Here is a 13,587-nt window from a genome sequence, read left to right on the forward strand (position 1 = left end):
TAAAGACACATAATTTTTAAACGTTCTAATGAATTAATTTTCATCATCTATTTCAAATTAAATAACTTTTCACAAACTAAGATGGATCATATTGATAAGAGTGTTTACCAATGCTTCTCTAAATGGAAAGCACAACTTAGACTCGTTCATATGCATATATATGTTTTAGGTTTCCTTTTCTGATATTTTTTCTTTCTTTTTGAATTTCTTAATTTTCTTACTAATGCATGAATTTGTTTCTCATGCCAGGACATGTGATAGTTAGGCCATGCAATTTATAGTCTTGAGAAAGCATGTTGGAATTATAGTTCTAGCTAATATGAAATTGTGTTAGAAGCATGTTCAATTTAAGGGTATTTGTTTTCATGATGAAAATTAGATTGCAACATGTATTTGAAGGCTATTGTTTTAATACTGAAAAAAAACAACATCTGACTTTTTTGTATTGGTGTAGTTAGTCGAGGACCATCTCAACCGTTTTATGGCTAGCATAAATTCAGAAAAGTTGTTCTTTTTACCGTTTAATACCGGCAACGGGTTAGACTTCAATTCTAAATTAATCTATTATAATTTTTCATATTTTGACATTGTGTAGAAAGTTTTCATCTCACATTTGTTTTGCCTTACAGTGGACATTGGTTGTTGGTCGCGATTAATCCTATCAGAGAAGTTGTATATTTTCTGGATTCCTTACACAATCCAGTTAGTACATACGAAGCTGTGAAGGAGTTGGTTGATACGTAAGTGAGATTGTTCTAAATATTCGTGTGTATATTTATTTATTTATGGGAATTGTTTTAAATTATGCGTTTATGTTTTATTAGCGTTATACAAGTTTTTCGAGCACAAAGAGGAAGTCAAGTACCAAAGAGTAAAGTTAACAACATCACATGGATTCGAGTGGAGGTATATTAATTAATTATCGCAATTTTGATTATATAAATAGTGATGATACGTGATAAAACTTACGCCTTATCCATATTTCCTTTCCATGTGTAGTGTCCTGGGCAGCGTAATGAAGTAGATTGCGGTTTTTACATGTTGCAGTTTATGAAAGAAATTCTTCTTTCGAATCAAATAGAGATTCCATCCAAGGTATGGATTTCTAACTTAAGAGTTATTTTAATATTTAACACATATTTCTCATATAATTAAATAGCTTTAACTTAAACATACCATGTTATATTATTTTGTAGTACTTTGATGACTTCAAGTGTGCTACTTACTCAAGATCTAAGTTGGAGGAACTTAAGGAGGAATGGTGTCAATTCATGATTGAGTTGAAAGTTGTATAGGTATATTGAAATTTTACTATAATTGATGAGAATTTTGAGTATAGCCAAGTGCATGTTGCAATATTTGATTTATCTACATAGATTATTTAGCGATATGTAGGCCGTTTGAAATACATTCGTGGCAAATGTAGAATGGTTTTATGGACACTAATGTAGAATGTTTTTCACCTTTATATTATTTTGTTTTTGGTTTTCTGTTATTCTGTTTTGTGGTTGTAATGGTTTGATGCAATTGCAGGATATTGAAGGGTAAAAAGGTTACAGTTGCTGGCAAGAAGAAAAAGTAGATATTTAGCATCCTTTTGACTTGGATGTAATTTTGTGTAATTGTTTTCATTGAATTGGATGTAATTTTGTTGTTTTGGGTAAAAATGTTTTGGATGATGCAATTGTTTTCATTGAATTATATTGGATGTAATTTTGTTGTTGTTTATTAATATATTCTTAGCATCTTAGCATATAAAAAATACAAAGTTTATTCGTATATGTGAAATTTGTAATGGTATATACAGGTGCAAAATGTGGTGAAAACCTGGGGCAAGCCTTTTTTAAATAGATGCATCTAAAAAATTCTTGGACATTAGACAGCGCTTTACAAGAGAAGCGTTTAAAAATTTTGTTCAGAAAAGCGCTGCCTAAAGTGGGCCTTTAGCAGCGCTTTTAATATAAAAGCGCTGTCTAAAGGGGGCCTTTAACAGCGCTTTAAAGGTAAAAGTGCTGGCTAAAGGGTGCATTTAGCAGCGCTTTCAAGGTGAAAAAAAGCGCTGCCTTTACCTACGGCAGCGGGGGAATAGATAGCGCTTTAAAGCGCTGCCTAAAGCCAAAAAAAGCGCTGTCTTTTTCCTTGTTTGGCGTAGTGTTGGCACTTTTCTCCAATGGATATGAAGACCTAAAAACAAACGATTAGGATGTTTAAAAAGGAAATAAGGGATATTGAGCCATTTTCTTTCATTAAGGCGTTGACCTAAACGTTCAATGATGGTTTTTGCATTAACCCAATTGATTGGGTATGATTGCCAATCGATTGGACTATACAACTTTTGTCCAAAATCATTCAGATTGTTCGTGATTCAACTGGCACGTCTCCAAATCATTTTTAGGAATTTTTTTGAGAAAAAGAGACATTAAACTTTATGTTAGTGTGTGTGGGGTTAACCGTATAATTTTACAAAAAAGCCCTTATATCTTTACAACACACAATTCACTCAGACGCGATGGGGCGAGCTTTCAGACTTCATCTCTTTCATAATTTGAAGCTTCAAGACTTGTCAAGTAACCCAATCATATAAACATTTGCTTGCATTTTCTTGGAGTTAAGGCCTGAGATTTAATTAATTTTAGTTCAAATTTTGAGTTTCTTTCATAAATTCAAGCATGTGATTATAACATTCTTGATCACATCGTTCCACCTATTGATGAGACGGCTCAATAGAAAGCAGTTGAAATCAAAATCGAAGATTTTGATCTTTCAAATAGGCTTGACGTGATCGTCCTACAATGGATGTGCGCCATAATTTCACAAGATATTCTCAACTTCATTCTTGTGATTGATGAATCTGCTGGAATTGAATTGCCTTATCGTTTCATCCAACAACAAGACCCATTTCCTACGTTTGAAACCACGAGGTCGCAATTGCAACTCAAAGATTTAATAGTGATTCAATGTGTTGCTCGTAAATTCGTCTTTTCACCGGGAGCCTTTGTTGCCGAAACTCAACTTCATTGATGACATGATTTCCCCATCCTGAAAACAAGAAGAGTTCTAGTGGACGAAACTCTAAAAAAAAGGTCTTGTATGGTACTAGTAACTACGGTGACAATCAATCCTTTTACGCCAATGTTTATATGGTAAGAATCCACCACGACAATATTTCATCTCGTGGCAACAATGGACCCCGTGGAACATGCCTCTGTGCCCATGTCCATCTTATAATTGGCCAAAACAAATTGTTGTGAACAAGTCTCAGCAACTCGGTATACTTGGCTCAAGCCCTCAACAAGCCGCTTTCACTACTACTACACCACCAACTTCCACATACATAGAGGAGACGGTGCACACCCTCGAAATAACTTAGCCCGATCCAACGTGATACATTGACACTGGAGCAACATCCCGTATGACATCTATCAATAATAATCCCTCGTCTTGTCTTATTTTTATTTGAGAAAAAATAATAATAATACAGTTTTAACCATGAAAAATAGAAATCCAAAAACATTTTTTGTGTACCTTTTCTTTGGTAATGTCTATCTTTAGTGAATGAATAACAACAGCAACAAAATAATTAAATTTCAGTTGGGAATCATATTCCACAAATAGATCTTTCAAAAAACAAATTTCAAATTCTTACTCTATAATAGAATAAAAATAATTAACATTAGCTTATTGTGCAAGCTACTACTTCAATATTCCTCCTCACCTACATATAAAAGCATATCAAACTTGACAAACCAAATAACTTAGATAAGCCACAAAAATCAGCTTCATAGTGTTTCCTATAAGTAACAATGGCAAATTCTAGATCTCTTATGCAGTTGCTTCGTCTTTTAGATGACGGTGGCGATGACACCGACACGTACACTGACACGGACGATGAGCCGGCGGAGACACAACCCCAACACTCACCCAACTCCGATGTCGCTACTACTACTCAGCGACAAGCCAAGCCACAGAACAAGTCTCCGGCCTCGTTTAACAACAAAGGCACACAGAACATGACAGGTCTGATAAACAACACTGGTTACACCAAAGGCAATGGTAATGGAGCCATCATCTTTGGAGGCTTTGATTCTTCCAATAAGCGATATAATCGCTAATGTTGTACCCATCAAAATGATGTAATGTTCTGTAATATAAATTGGGGCATGTAAGATCTCAATAGTTAAATAAAATGGTGAGATTTTAATAACTCTTATCTCTTAATAAATGTTTATGTTTCCTTTTCAGTGTCTTCTGAAATATGAAAAACGAAAGTGAAAACTACGTCTTCATCCAATTACAGCTAGCTATTCACCATCTAAATATAATTCATCTCCACAAAAAACACATGAAGTCATATTAATGTAAAATATAAGTACAAGTAAGTAAACTAGTTAGAAGTTAGTTGTTTTTATGATTATATAGTTAGAAGTTATTTGGAAAAAAAAAATTCCAAATATTAATTTAGATGATGAGGGTACATAAACACATTTCTACATTTAACTGTCAATTGTAAAATTAAATACAATATTATATTAAATGGGCTTAAATTTTATCCTAAAAACTAACTCAAAAGATAATACTCCAAAATACATTTATATATCCGATAACCTAAAAATAAACAGGATAAAACTTCAATACTCATAATTTTCTATTTTATTTTCTTAACCCGTCTCTTGCACACTCCTTATAGAAAACATTTTTTTTAATAAAAGTTGATCCAAGATTAATGTCACAAGAAAATACCAAAACTTAGATTGATGGAATTGGATACACAGAACTTCATATTCACCAATTAAAAATATCCACCCCTTTTCAAGAGGCTTAAGCTAAACATATTTAAACCCTTTAATACGAAGAATGTTTCTGAATGCACCCCAAGCACATCTTATACACCATATGCAAATTTTCATTTTTGTTCCTACTTTCGTAGATGCACATTCGGAAGCACTTCATATTTAAAAAAAATGTGCTTTCTTCCATAGATGCATATACGGAAGCGTATAAAATAAAAGAAAACACATTTAATTTCACCTTATTTTCATTTTAAAAATACTTCCGTAGATTCATCTACGGAATGTGGTGAAAATAGAGTGTTCTGTAGGTCATCTACGGAAGAGTCTGCTATTTTTTGAATTCATGTCATTTTCATTCAGAAAATCCATTTTTAAAGACATACATTTTCAGATTCAGTAATGCATTTTAAAGACAACAGTAGGTAGACCAATAAAAATACAATATATAAATAATGTCGGTCAAAGTGTTGAGTACATCATCAAATACATACAAAAATGAAATATAAATACATCATCAAATATAACTACTGAGTATGTCGGACGTCCTCCTACGTACCATCATGCGCATTCCCTCCGGATCCACGAAGGGCTCTGTTGGCTCTACCCCTAGCATCAAGTGTCCCACGGGTCCTGGCACGATGTCGACGGTACAGAAATGCACTCTCCGTCATCCTGATCATATCATCCAGCACACGCCTAAAAGCAGTCCCCTCAGGGAGTAAACCCTCTGCAATGGCTCTGATGCTCCTGTCAATTATCTGACAACAGAGAGAAAGAAGACCCTGAGTGTGGTCCAATTGAGTCTGATGCGCACGGAGAATCTCCTCGTGGGCTGGTCTGGGAGGACCTCCCTCTGCAGCTGGAAGCATGTATGGATGTAAGACTCTGTAGTACCATGTGATGTACCTCTCGGTACAGCTCCAGTCGTGCTCTGCTAGCGTCGCCCAAGCCTCCTCAAGGACCATGTGATGCTCCCAGCCTGCAAACACCTCATCTAACTGCCTGCGAGTCATGGCGAGTGGAGCTGGGACCGTAGGATCGTGAGGTATCGTCTTCTCGTATCCAATTTGACGCATGACGCGCTTAGAAAGATAGCGTACAACAATGGTCGAACTGGCGGCCAACCATCCAGAATACAAAGTTATCTCGTCAAACGGAACCGCCTCTCGGTGCTCATCATAGCAGCAGTACCCGATGTCCTCCGCGGCCATGCGGTCAAGAGCGCGCCTGTAGGGATCCTGCACCTAGTTCCCTCTAAGGGGGTGAATGCACTGGCACGTGGCATGACCTCTCCTTTACCTCTCCCCAGCCAATAATGTTTGGGAAGTGTTGTAGTATTCAACCCTGAAAAAAACACGATTAGTAATAAGCAAGGTCAGAACTGACGCAAATAAAAAGTAATTAACAAATAAAATGTACCTCTCCATCCCATATACGCCTAGTTGCATGCTCGTCATACCCGTGTCTACAGGACCCCCAGGGTATCAAATAGGCTCCAACACCGGCTCATCCTCGTGTCCCGCGTAGGTGGCACAACAGATCCTGCATCTCCCGTCACTATCACAGGCACAGGAGTAGAAGTAGTACCACGACGACGTCTGCGGGGTGGTGGCATCTGTGAAAAACCCTCTGCATCATCCTTGTGCCTCCGTGAAATAGTAGTAGACGGGGAAGGCCCCTCAACAAGGACAGCTGTAAAATTCCCAACTGTAGCGGGTGTATGAACTGGAACAGCAGTTGAGACCCCCTCAATTGGGACAGCGGCTGGAGCGGGTGTATCAGGTGAAACAGTGACTCCATCAGTCACATGAGATATAACACGCGCATGTTCACGACGCACAGATACGTGTTGCGCAGTCTTCCCATGTATATCTCTATCTGGCTCGTGAGTCATAATGTTTGTATAGGTAACCATACATGAACAATGAAATATTAATAAACAAGAAATTAAAAAAATACTTTTTCCGTAGATCAACCTACGGAAGTATGTTAGTTTCAAAAACATTGGGTATTTCCGTAGATGGACCTACGGAAGCATGTTACTTGTCAATACATTGGGTGATTCCGTAGATGGACCTACGGAAAGCCCTAACGTCCATCTCTTTCGTAGATGGATCTACGGAAGCAACTGAAACTCAGAAACGCAACAATGGCGTCTGAGTACAGTTCTAGCCACTACAAACTCAATTTTTGTGGCTTGATCGTCCTTTTAAAACCTCAAACAACCCCTACATTGTCTCTATACACTATTGTTAAACCTATCAATTCATTTATACACCTAAATAGCACATTCTAATTCAATTTTAAAACTACTCTAAAATAACTAAAAATTTCAAAAACTTACCGATTAAATATCGCTTTGAATTTGATAGATAGTTGAAGTTGATCTTGACAACGTAGCCGAACTTGATATCGATTTTGAGGTAGGGGAAAGAGAGTATGAGGGTTGAGAGAGTATGAGGTTTGAGAGAGTTGAATTTGAAAATGTGAAGAATGGGGGAGAGGAAAGATCTGCTGCGAGATATAACACCAAAATATTTCCGTAGATGCACATGTGAAAGACTTCCGTAGGTGTATCTAAGGAACAAAACAACGTTTAATAAAAAAAGATGCTTTCGGAGATGCATCTACGGAAGCACGAGAACAAAATGGACAATTCGGTGGTGCATGAGAAGGGCATGGAATTGGTTGAGAAATTCTCTATAAGAATAGATTAGATTAAGCGAGGGATTTCTTTTCTTGTCTTTTTGATGTTCTCTAAATTGATTGTTTGTGTGCTGTAAAAGAAATAATGTAACAAAAGAAAGATGCTTTTATTAGTTTAAAAGAGAATATTTCATTTGGATTATCATATCCAATCAAAGAAACACAAACATACATAGACTGCATAAAATTTCAAAATGTGTGTGGATATAATTCATATTTTATTCAATTCTATCCGTTTACACAAATTGGATAAAAGATGCCCAAACAAAAATCCATCAGCCATTTGGTTTCACATTTCTTATCTTGATTTGCTTTCAAGTTTGAACGAATGTATGAAAAATATTTCTCTACCTAGCTCGAGTGAGTGGGGATTTTTTTGAGACATACTCATTACTCTTATTCTTCATAAAATAAAATAATAAAACTATTTACCACTTAATTTGATGCCTATTTGTGTGAGGAAGAAGTTTCCAAAAGACACGTTAATCATAAGGTTACATCAGAATTTGAACCTGATTCCAGTCTTCAATCCAATAAAACCAAATGTGATTAGGATGATAGAGACGAGGCAGCAACAACAACAACCAAGTTTTATCCTATTAAGTGGGATTCCCTACTTAGATCAACTTTCATCATAATATTATATATAGAATCATTCTTCTATCTAAATCGTTAATCTCGAAATCTTTCTTAACAACTTTTCTTGTATGACTTCTAAGTATTACAACATGTAACTCATGATGTAATACTACTAAATTAGATTATCAAACAAAAATAATCAACAAATCTCCAAATTTTTACTGCTTCTCAGTAGGGAAAATTTAACATAACCTTATTAAAATCAACCATATAACAATAGGAACAATAATATTCTAATTAAGATCAACCATATTACTATAGGAACAATAATAATCTCACCACTTTAAACTCAAATTTCAACAAACTCTTGAAAGTTTGTTGCTAAGATAATTGATTTTGACTTGTGGGAGACTATTAACTATGAGCAAAAAAAATAACATCATTGTCACAATTTTTTGCTAATTTTGTTTGGATTTGGGTTAGACCCGGCCTGAAGTTACAGGTTGGGGATGGGTTAATGGTTTGGACCAAGAGTTTTGAACACCTCTAGTGGGAAGCAATCACTAGCCCCAAGATTCTCATTTTTGCACCTATAAAAAGGTAATCTTCCTTCAACATTATGCATACATATAACAGAAAACAAGTTACACAGTTTCTTTTCTTTACTTCTTAATTAGTTCATACTTCTGTTTGATTGATCCTAATGGCAGGGATGTTTAGAGGTTTTGCTGACTTGATGGATGGACGGGAGAGAAGCCGAGCTATGTCAACTCGGCCTGAACCATATCCCAACCTCAACTCTCCTCTCCCCATTCAAGCACCACAAGGTTGCCTTCTCAATGGAGACAATCAAAAGCTACTTGGTGTTACTAATAACACCAACATCAAGTTAAAGGGTGATGGTAATGGAGCGTTTACTCTTGGCGACTTCAAATAAATCAGCTGCTCCTAGTTATATAGATGGCCTTCACACATATATATATAAATAAAACATACAATTGTGAGAAGGCCATAATAAGTACTCTCTGCATGCTTTGACCTACTTGTTATAAATGTAATAATCTTATCAACTGCTTATAACACAAGTTAAGGTTACTATATACTATAACTATGCACTCACTATACTTATATTAGATATAGTTTCTTTTTAATACATTTTCTTATGGTGAAACTTAAGAGGAAGAGCATGCATTCCTAACTCCCTCATAGAAATTTTCAAGAAATAATAACTGTAGACTAACAATAGTAAGCTAACCTGGAATTAATAGTAAACAACAAATTTCTGAGCATTGAATTCACTCTCAATTTCCATCAATTTTATTTATAATCAACAGAACTCTGTTAACACTAGAGAATCACAAGTGGAGAGACACTGTAACCATCTCCATTTGCCAAGAGATCTACAATTTTAATTTGTACAAAACAATCCAATATGTCCTCGGGGTCAGGAACAAGCGACTGAATATGGTTTCTAAGAGCGCATTAGTGCAAAGCATGGGTTACCATATGGTCTAATGTCTATGCTCTACTGTAAATACCTAATTTCCAAAGTACAGGTTAGCATATGGCGGTGCTCTACTGTAAATTCCTACTTTCCAGCCCAGCAATGAGCATTGCCGGCTATGAATATAGACCTTAAAACACACAAACAGTATTGTCGATGAGGATGGTGGTCCATGGCGGAGAGCCAAAATTCTGCCTTGCTGGCCACTTTGCAGCGCCATCATAGCAGATTAAGCCGGAAAACCCCGCAACATCGGCCGGTATTTACCATTGAGGCAAGCCAAAAAACCACCATGTATATCCGCCATAACAGCCATGGTGCCACTATTTGATAACACTGCACACAAGCTGAAGCTTGGATTCAAGTCAAACTTGTGCTATAAAAAATATATGAAACAAATACCCTTTCAAAAGACTCTGAGATATCGGCGTTAAATCTAACAAATGATGTGTTTGTGTATACTAGTTTTTGTTGAGATCCTTATATCTAGCAATTGAATTGGACTTCAATCAAGTTGGGTAGAACTAAGTTATAATATGTCTAACATTTATTTTTATATTCAAAAGATATCTTATCTAAAGAAAACAAAATTATTTAACAGTTAAAGGACTAGACATTGGTAAATGTTTGTAATTCTTTGCATGTCATTCCAAAGTAATAAAACAATTATTCTTAATATAAACATACCTGAAGCAAAATAGACACACTGTATGTACGCAACGCATAAGAACCTGTATCCTTAAGGGCATCTTAACACCTGACCTAATAACAGGTGTTAAGTTGCCTCAAGCTTTTTAGAAGAAAGAGGGGTGAAGTACCCCCCAAAAAAAGTTTTGCTTTCACTTAAATCATAGCAAGTGTAATCCCAAAATAATTTAAAAGCACTTCACAAATAAGCTACAGAAATTGGACTACTCCTTGTGTCATTGTGTTCTGTCAGTTGCACTAGGTCATGTATTTAAATCTAAATACCACCATTGTAAATCGAAAACATAACTAGACTGCAAGGAAAAACAAGAAAAATTCCCATAAGGTCACAAGTATGTAAATTAAAAGCTAATGGGGTTCACGACGAGTAAACATATAACTGAACATTGAAACCCTAATGTATAAGTACAGTCTAGTATATCAGTTGATGAAAACTCTGAGCACTAAACTCAAGCCCTGCTAATTTTATGCAATGTAAATGCAAGAAAACCCTCAGTTATGCAAGACTCATACCATAAAAAGTTTAAGTAAAACTCATACCATAAAAAGTTTAAGTAATAAACGGGATTATCTGAGAATGACAGAATTTGTGAAGCTTGCACCAATTGCAAAATCCATATAACTACTTAAGCATCACAAGATACATAGAGCATCATCCATAAAATCAAACATTAAAGATAAAATCAAACTTCCAAGTTTCTCAAGATGACAAAGTTAATGAAAGAGAATACGTACAACCCAAGTATCTAGCAAAGCTTATTCTACATTATATCTGCTAAAATTTGAAGATTGTGTCTGTGGAGCCAATCAATGATACCGTTTAACACCTACTCACCAAAGTCATAGCTGCTCCATACATTCGTCAGTTTCATTCAACGTCTTCGACTGTGCCTCTTCTTCCTCTTGCTTCTTTTATCATCGGAATCAGAGTCTGAACCAGAATCTGAATCAGACGATTCAGATGATGTACTGTACCTCCTGCTTTTCCCTTTGCTCTTCTTCTCAGCCTGCTTCTTCTTCAGACTCTTCCTCTTCCTCCGTCTCCTTTCTTCCTCCGAATCTGATGATGAACTAGAACCCGAACTACTCTCAGAAGAATAATCCGACCCTGTAACAGACGATGATCCACTGCCACTATCAGTCTCAAACACCGAATCCTCGCTATCACTACTAGGAGCAGACCGATGCTTCCTCTTGGTCTTTTTGGAACTCACTTTAACATTTTCCTCCTTAGGATCATTCCGATTATTATAACCCAAATCACTTTCCATTGTCACTTCGGACACTTTCACCCTCAACTTAGGGTTTTTAAGTTGCTGGGTCCGAGAAGGCCGCGAAATGTAAACCCGCTCACCCTTGCACTCATACGTCCAGTGTTTATTGCTGTAACACTTTTGACACTGCGCATTCCCACCGATCGTCGACATAGTCGGCTTAAGCTCCTTCCTTTCACCCAATTTAACAGCTTTCTCAGTACTCATCAAATACATCTGTCTCTTCGCTTCCCTTTTCTCTTGCCATCTGCTCGGCCCTTCTTCCTTCTGACCATAAGCATTAACATTTCGAGCAGCCGCAGTTGCTGCCCGTTCTGCTTGAGCTCGACTAAGCCCTTTGGCAGCAGTCAATGCAGCAGCCTTGATTCTATCAGCTGCAACCTGAGCCTTTTCTTCCTTCTTACTTGACATTTTCTATTTCAAATATAGGTTTAAAATTGCAACTGCAAGAATATAAAAAAACAGATATGAATACAAAATTAAACAAACACAAATATAAATCTAGCTAGAGGATACAAGATTATTGTTAATCGCGGCGGTTGAACGCCGGTGGTGCGGAGTGGAGGTCCGATCTGCGGCGTAGTAAGGGAAATCGCAATGGTTACGAAACCCTAGCGCGCTACATGAAGGAACAAGAAGAGGAGAAGGAAGATAAGAAAAGAAAGAGAAGAGGGAAAACCTGAATGATGAATTTCTCAGTGATTCTGGCGGAAGACGATAAACCAGGATGGTGTTGAGATCGGTCGGATCCAAACTTGTTGGTTCAGCGGCTTCGCTATGTTTTCGTTGATTTAGGGTTTTTATTTGTTAAGCTGTATTTATTTTGTCTTTGGTGAATTATTATGGTTATTTATTTCTGACGTGATTTGCTTCGATTTTGAATTACAAATTCAGTCAATTTGTTTGAAAAAATTATTTGTGATTTGATTAAATTTTAGAGATTGGTAAAAAAAATCTGATTTAATTTGATACAATAGTATATATTATTTAATTTAAAGTGATTTTTAAATATCTAAATTAAATATTTATATTTTTTACTAATACTATTAAAATATTTTTAAATAGTTTTGTATAATAATATGTTAAAATTTAAATACTACAAAATGATAATATTTGATGATGATAGAAACAAATAAAACAATAAAAATAAATAAATTACACTAAACAAATTAATAATATTGAAAAAATAAGTATTAATGAATAATATATTATCATAATATATTAGACTAATATAAAATAAATAAATGTTAAAATATATGCATGTAGCTTGAATCGATTTTGAAAAATTAATTTGAAATTCAATCTAATCCGAACAGTGTTTACAAAATGAAATTCAAATGTGTTCAATCACCTCTAGAAATTTGGAACACTTTTGTTTCATAGCTTCACTCATCTCCTTCCCGGTATCCCTCTCTTTGAAAGAATCATACATGGCCAGGACATCGCCCCGGTCAGTAGTAGCCAATGAAAACAAAGAAGTCGTCATGTAGGTATAGAAGGCAACCTTATTAAAGAGCTTTGTCTTGTCCGCCTCAGGGAAATTTAGGAAGCAACTTCTTCGGGAGTGCGGGGAATCTGGACGGGAAGGATGACAGACAGCTTGAGAAGAGGAGTAGTCAATCCTAAGGCAGCACCTCTCGAAAAAGAGCTTATTTAGGGGAATCTTTCTCCAAAAAGGGGACTTTAGTCCTGATCTCGCCCTCTTTTCACTTTGGCAGTAGAACTAGGGGCCCTTGGTTGACACCCTAAGAACTAGGGTACCAGGGCTGACACCCTAAGAAGTGTCAATGATGTAGACCTTTTGCAAATAGTTTAAGTTATCTGCAAGTACAAACATTCAAGTTTTAAAAAGGGAGCTTCATCCTCACCAAAGGTCTTTTTCCTCTTTACACAACCGATCACACTAACAATGGCACGAGTATCAATAGATTTCTTCCTCTGAGAGAAAGACAACACTCTACCAGGGCCAAATCCTTCTCCATAGTCGAGTCCCTGGTATAGAAACTCCATATCCTTCTTCATCATA

At 36.1% G+C, this 13,587-nt stretch overlaps 3 protein-coding genes across 3 annotated transcripts; 2 read left to right on the plus strand and 1 right to left on the minus strand.

Moving 5' to 3' along the window:
• The first annotated feature begins 87 nt into the window (after nt 1-87).
• Nucleotides 88-1,732, plus strand: LOC131602436 (uncharacterized). Its single transcript, XM_058874551.1, has 6 exons — nt 88-537; nt 630-740; nt 825-906; nt 1,000-1,095; nt 1,197-1,295; nt 1,534-1,732. The coding sequence occupies exons 1-5, from the start codon at nt 482-484 to the stop codon at nt 1,293-1,295; spliced, it is 444 nt and encodes a 147-aa protein (XP_058730534.1). The 5' UTR covers nt 88-481; the 3' UTR covers nt 1,534-1,732.
• A 2,001-nt stretch (nt 1,733-3,733) lies between these two features.
• LOC131602442 (uncharacterized) lies at nt 3,734-4,204 on the plus strand. The gene has a single exon (XM_058874564.1). It carries the CDS (start codon nt 3,804-3,806, stop codon nt 4,110-4,112), a length of 309 nt encoding a protein of 102 aa, XP_058730547.1. The 5' UTR covers nt 3,734-3,803; the 3' UTR covers nt 4,113-4,204.
• A 6,661-nt stretch (nt 4,205-10,865) lies between these two features.
• LOC131631033 (uncharacterized) lies at nt 10,866-12,398 on the minus strand. Its single transcript, XM_058901794.1, has 2 exons — nt 12,241-12,398; nt 10,866-12,004 (listed from the first exon to the last, which is right to left on the minus strand). Exon 2 carries the CDS (start codon nt 11,970-11,972, stop codon nt 11,160-11,162), a length of 813 nt encoding a protein of 270 aa, XP_058757777.1. The 5' UTR covers nt 11,973-12,004; nt 12,241-12,398; the 3' UTR covers nt 10,866-11,159.
• Nucleotides 12,399-13,587: the final 1,189 nt, after the last annotated feature.

This window comes from Vicia villosa, linkage group LG1 (assembly GCF_029867415.1).
Source record: "Vicia villosa cultivar HV-30 ecotype Madison, WI linkage group LG1, Vvil1.0, whole genome shotgun sequence".
NCBI classification, from domain to species: Eukaryota; Viridiplantae; Streptophyta; class Magnoliopsida; order Fabales; family Fabaceae; genus Vicia; species Vicia villosa.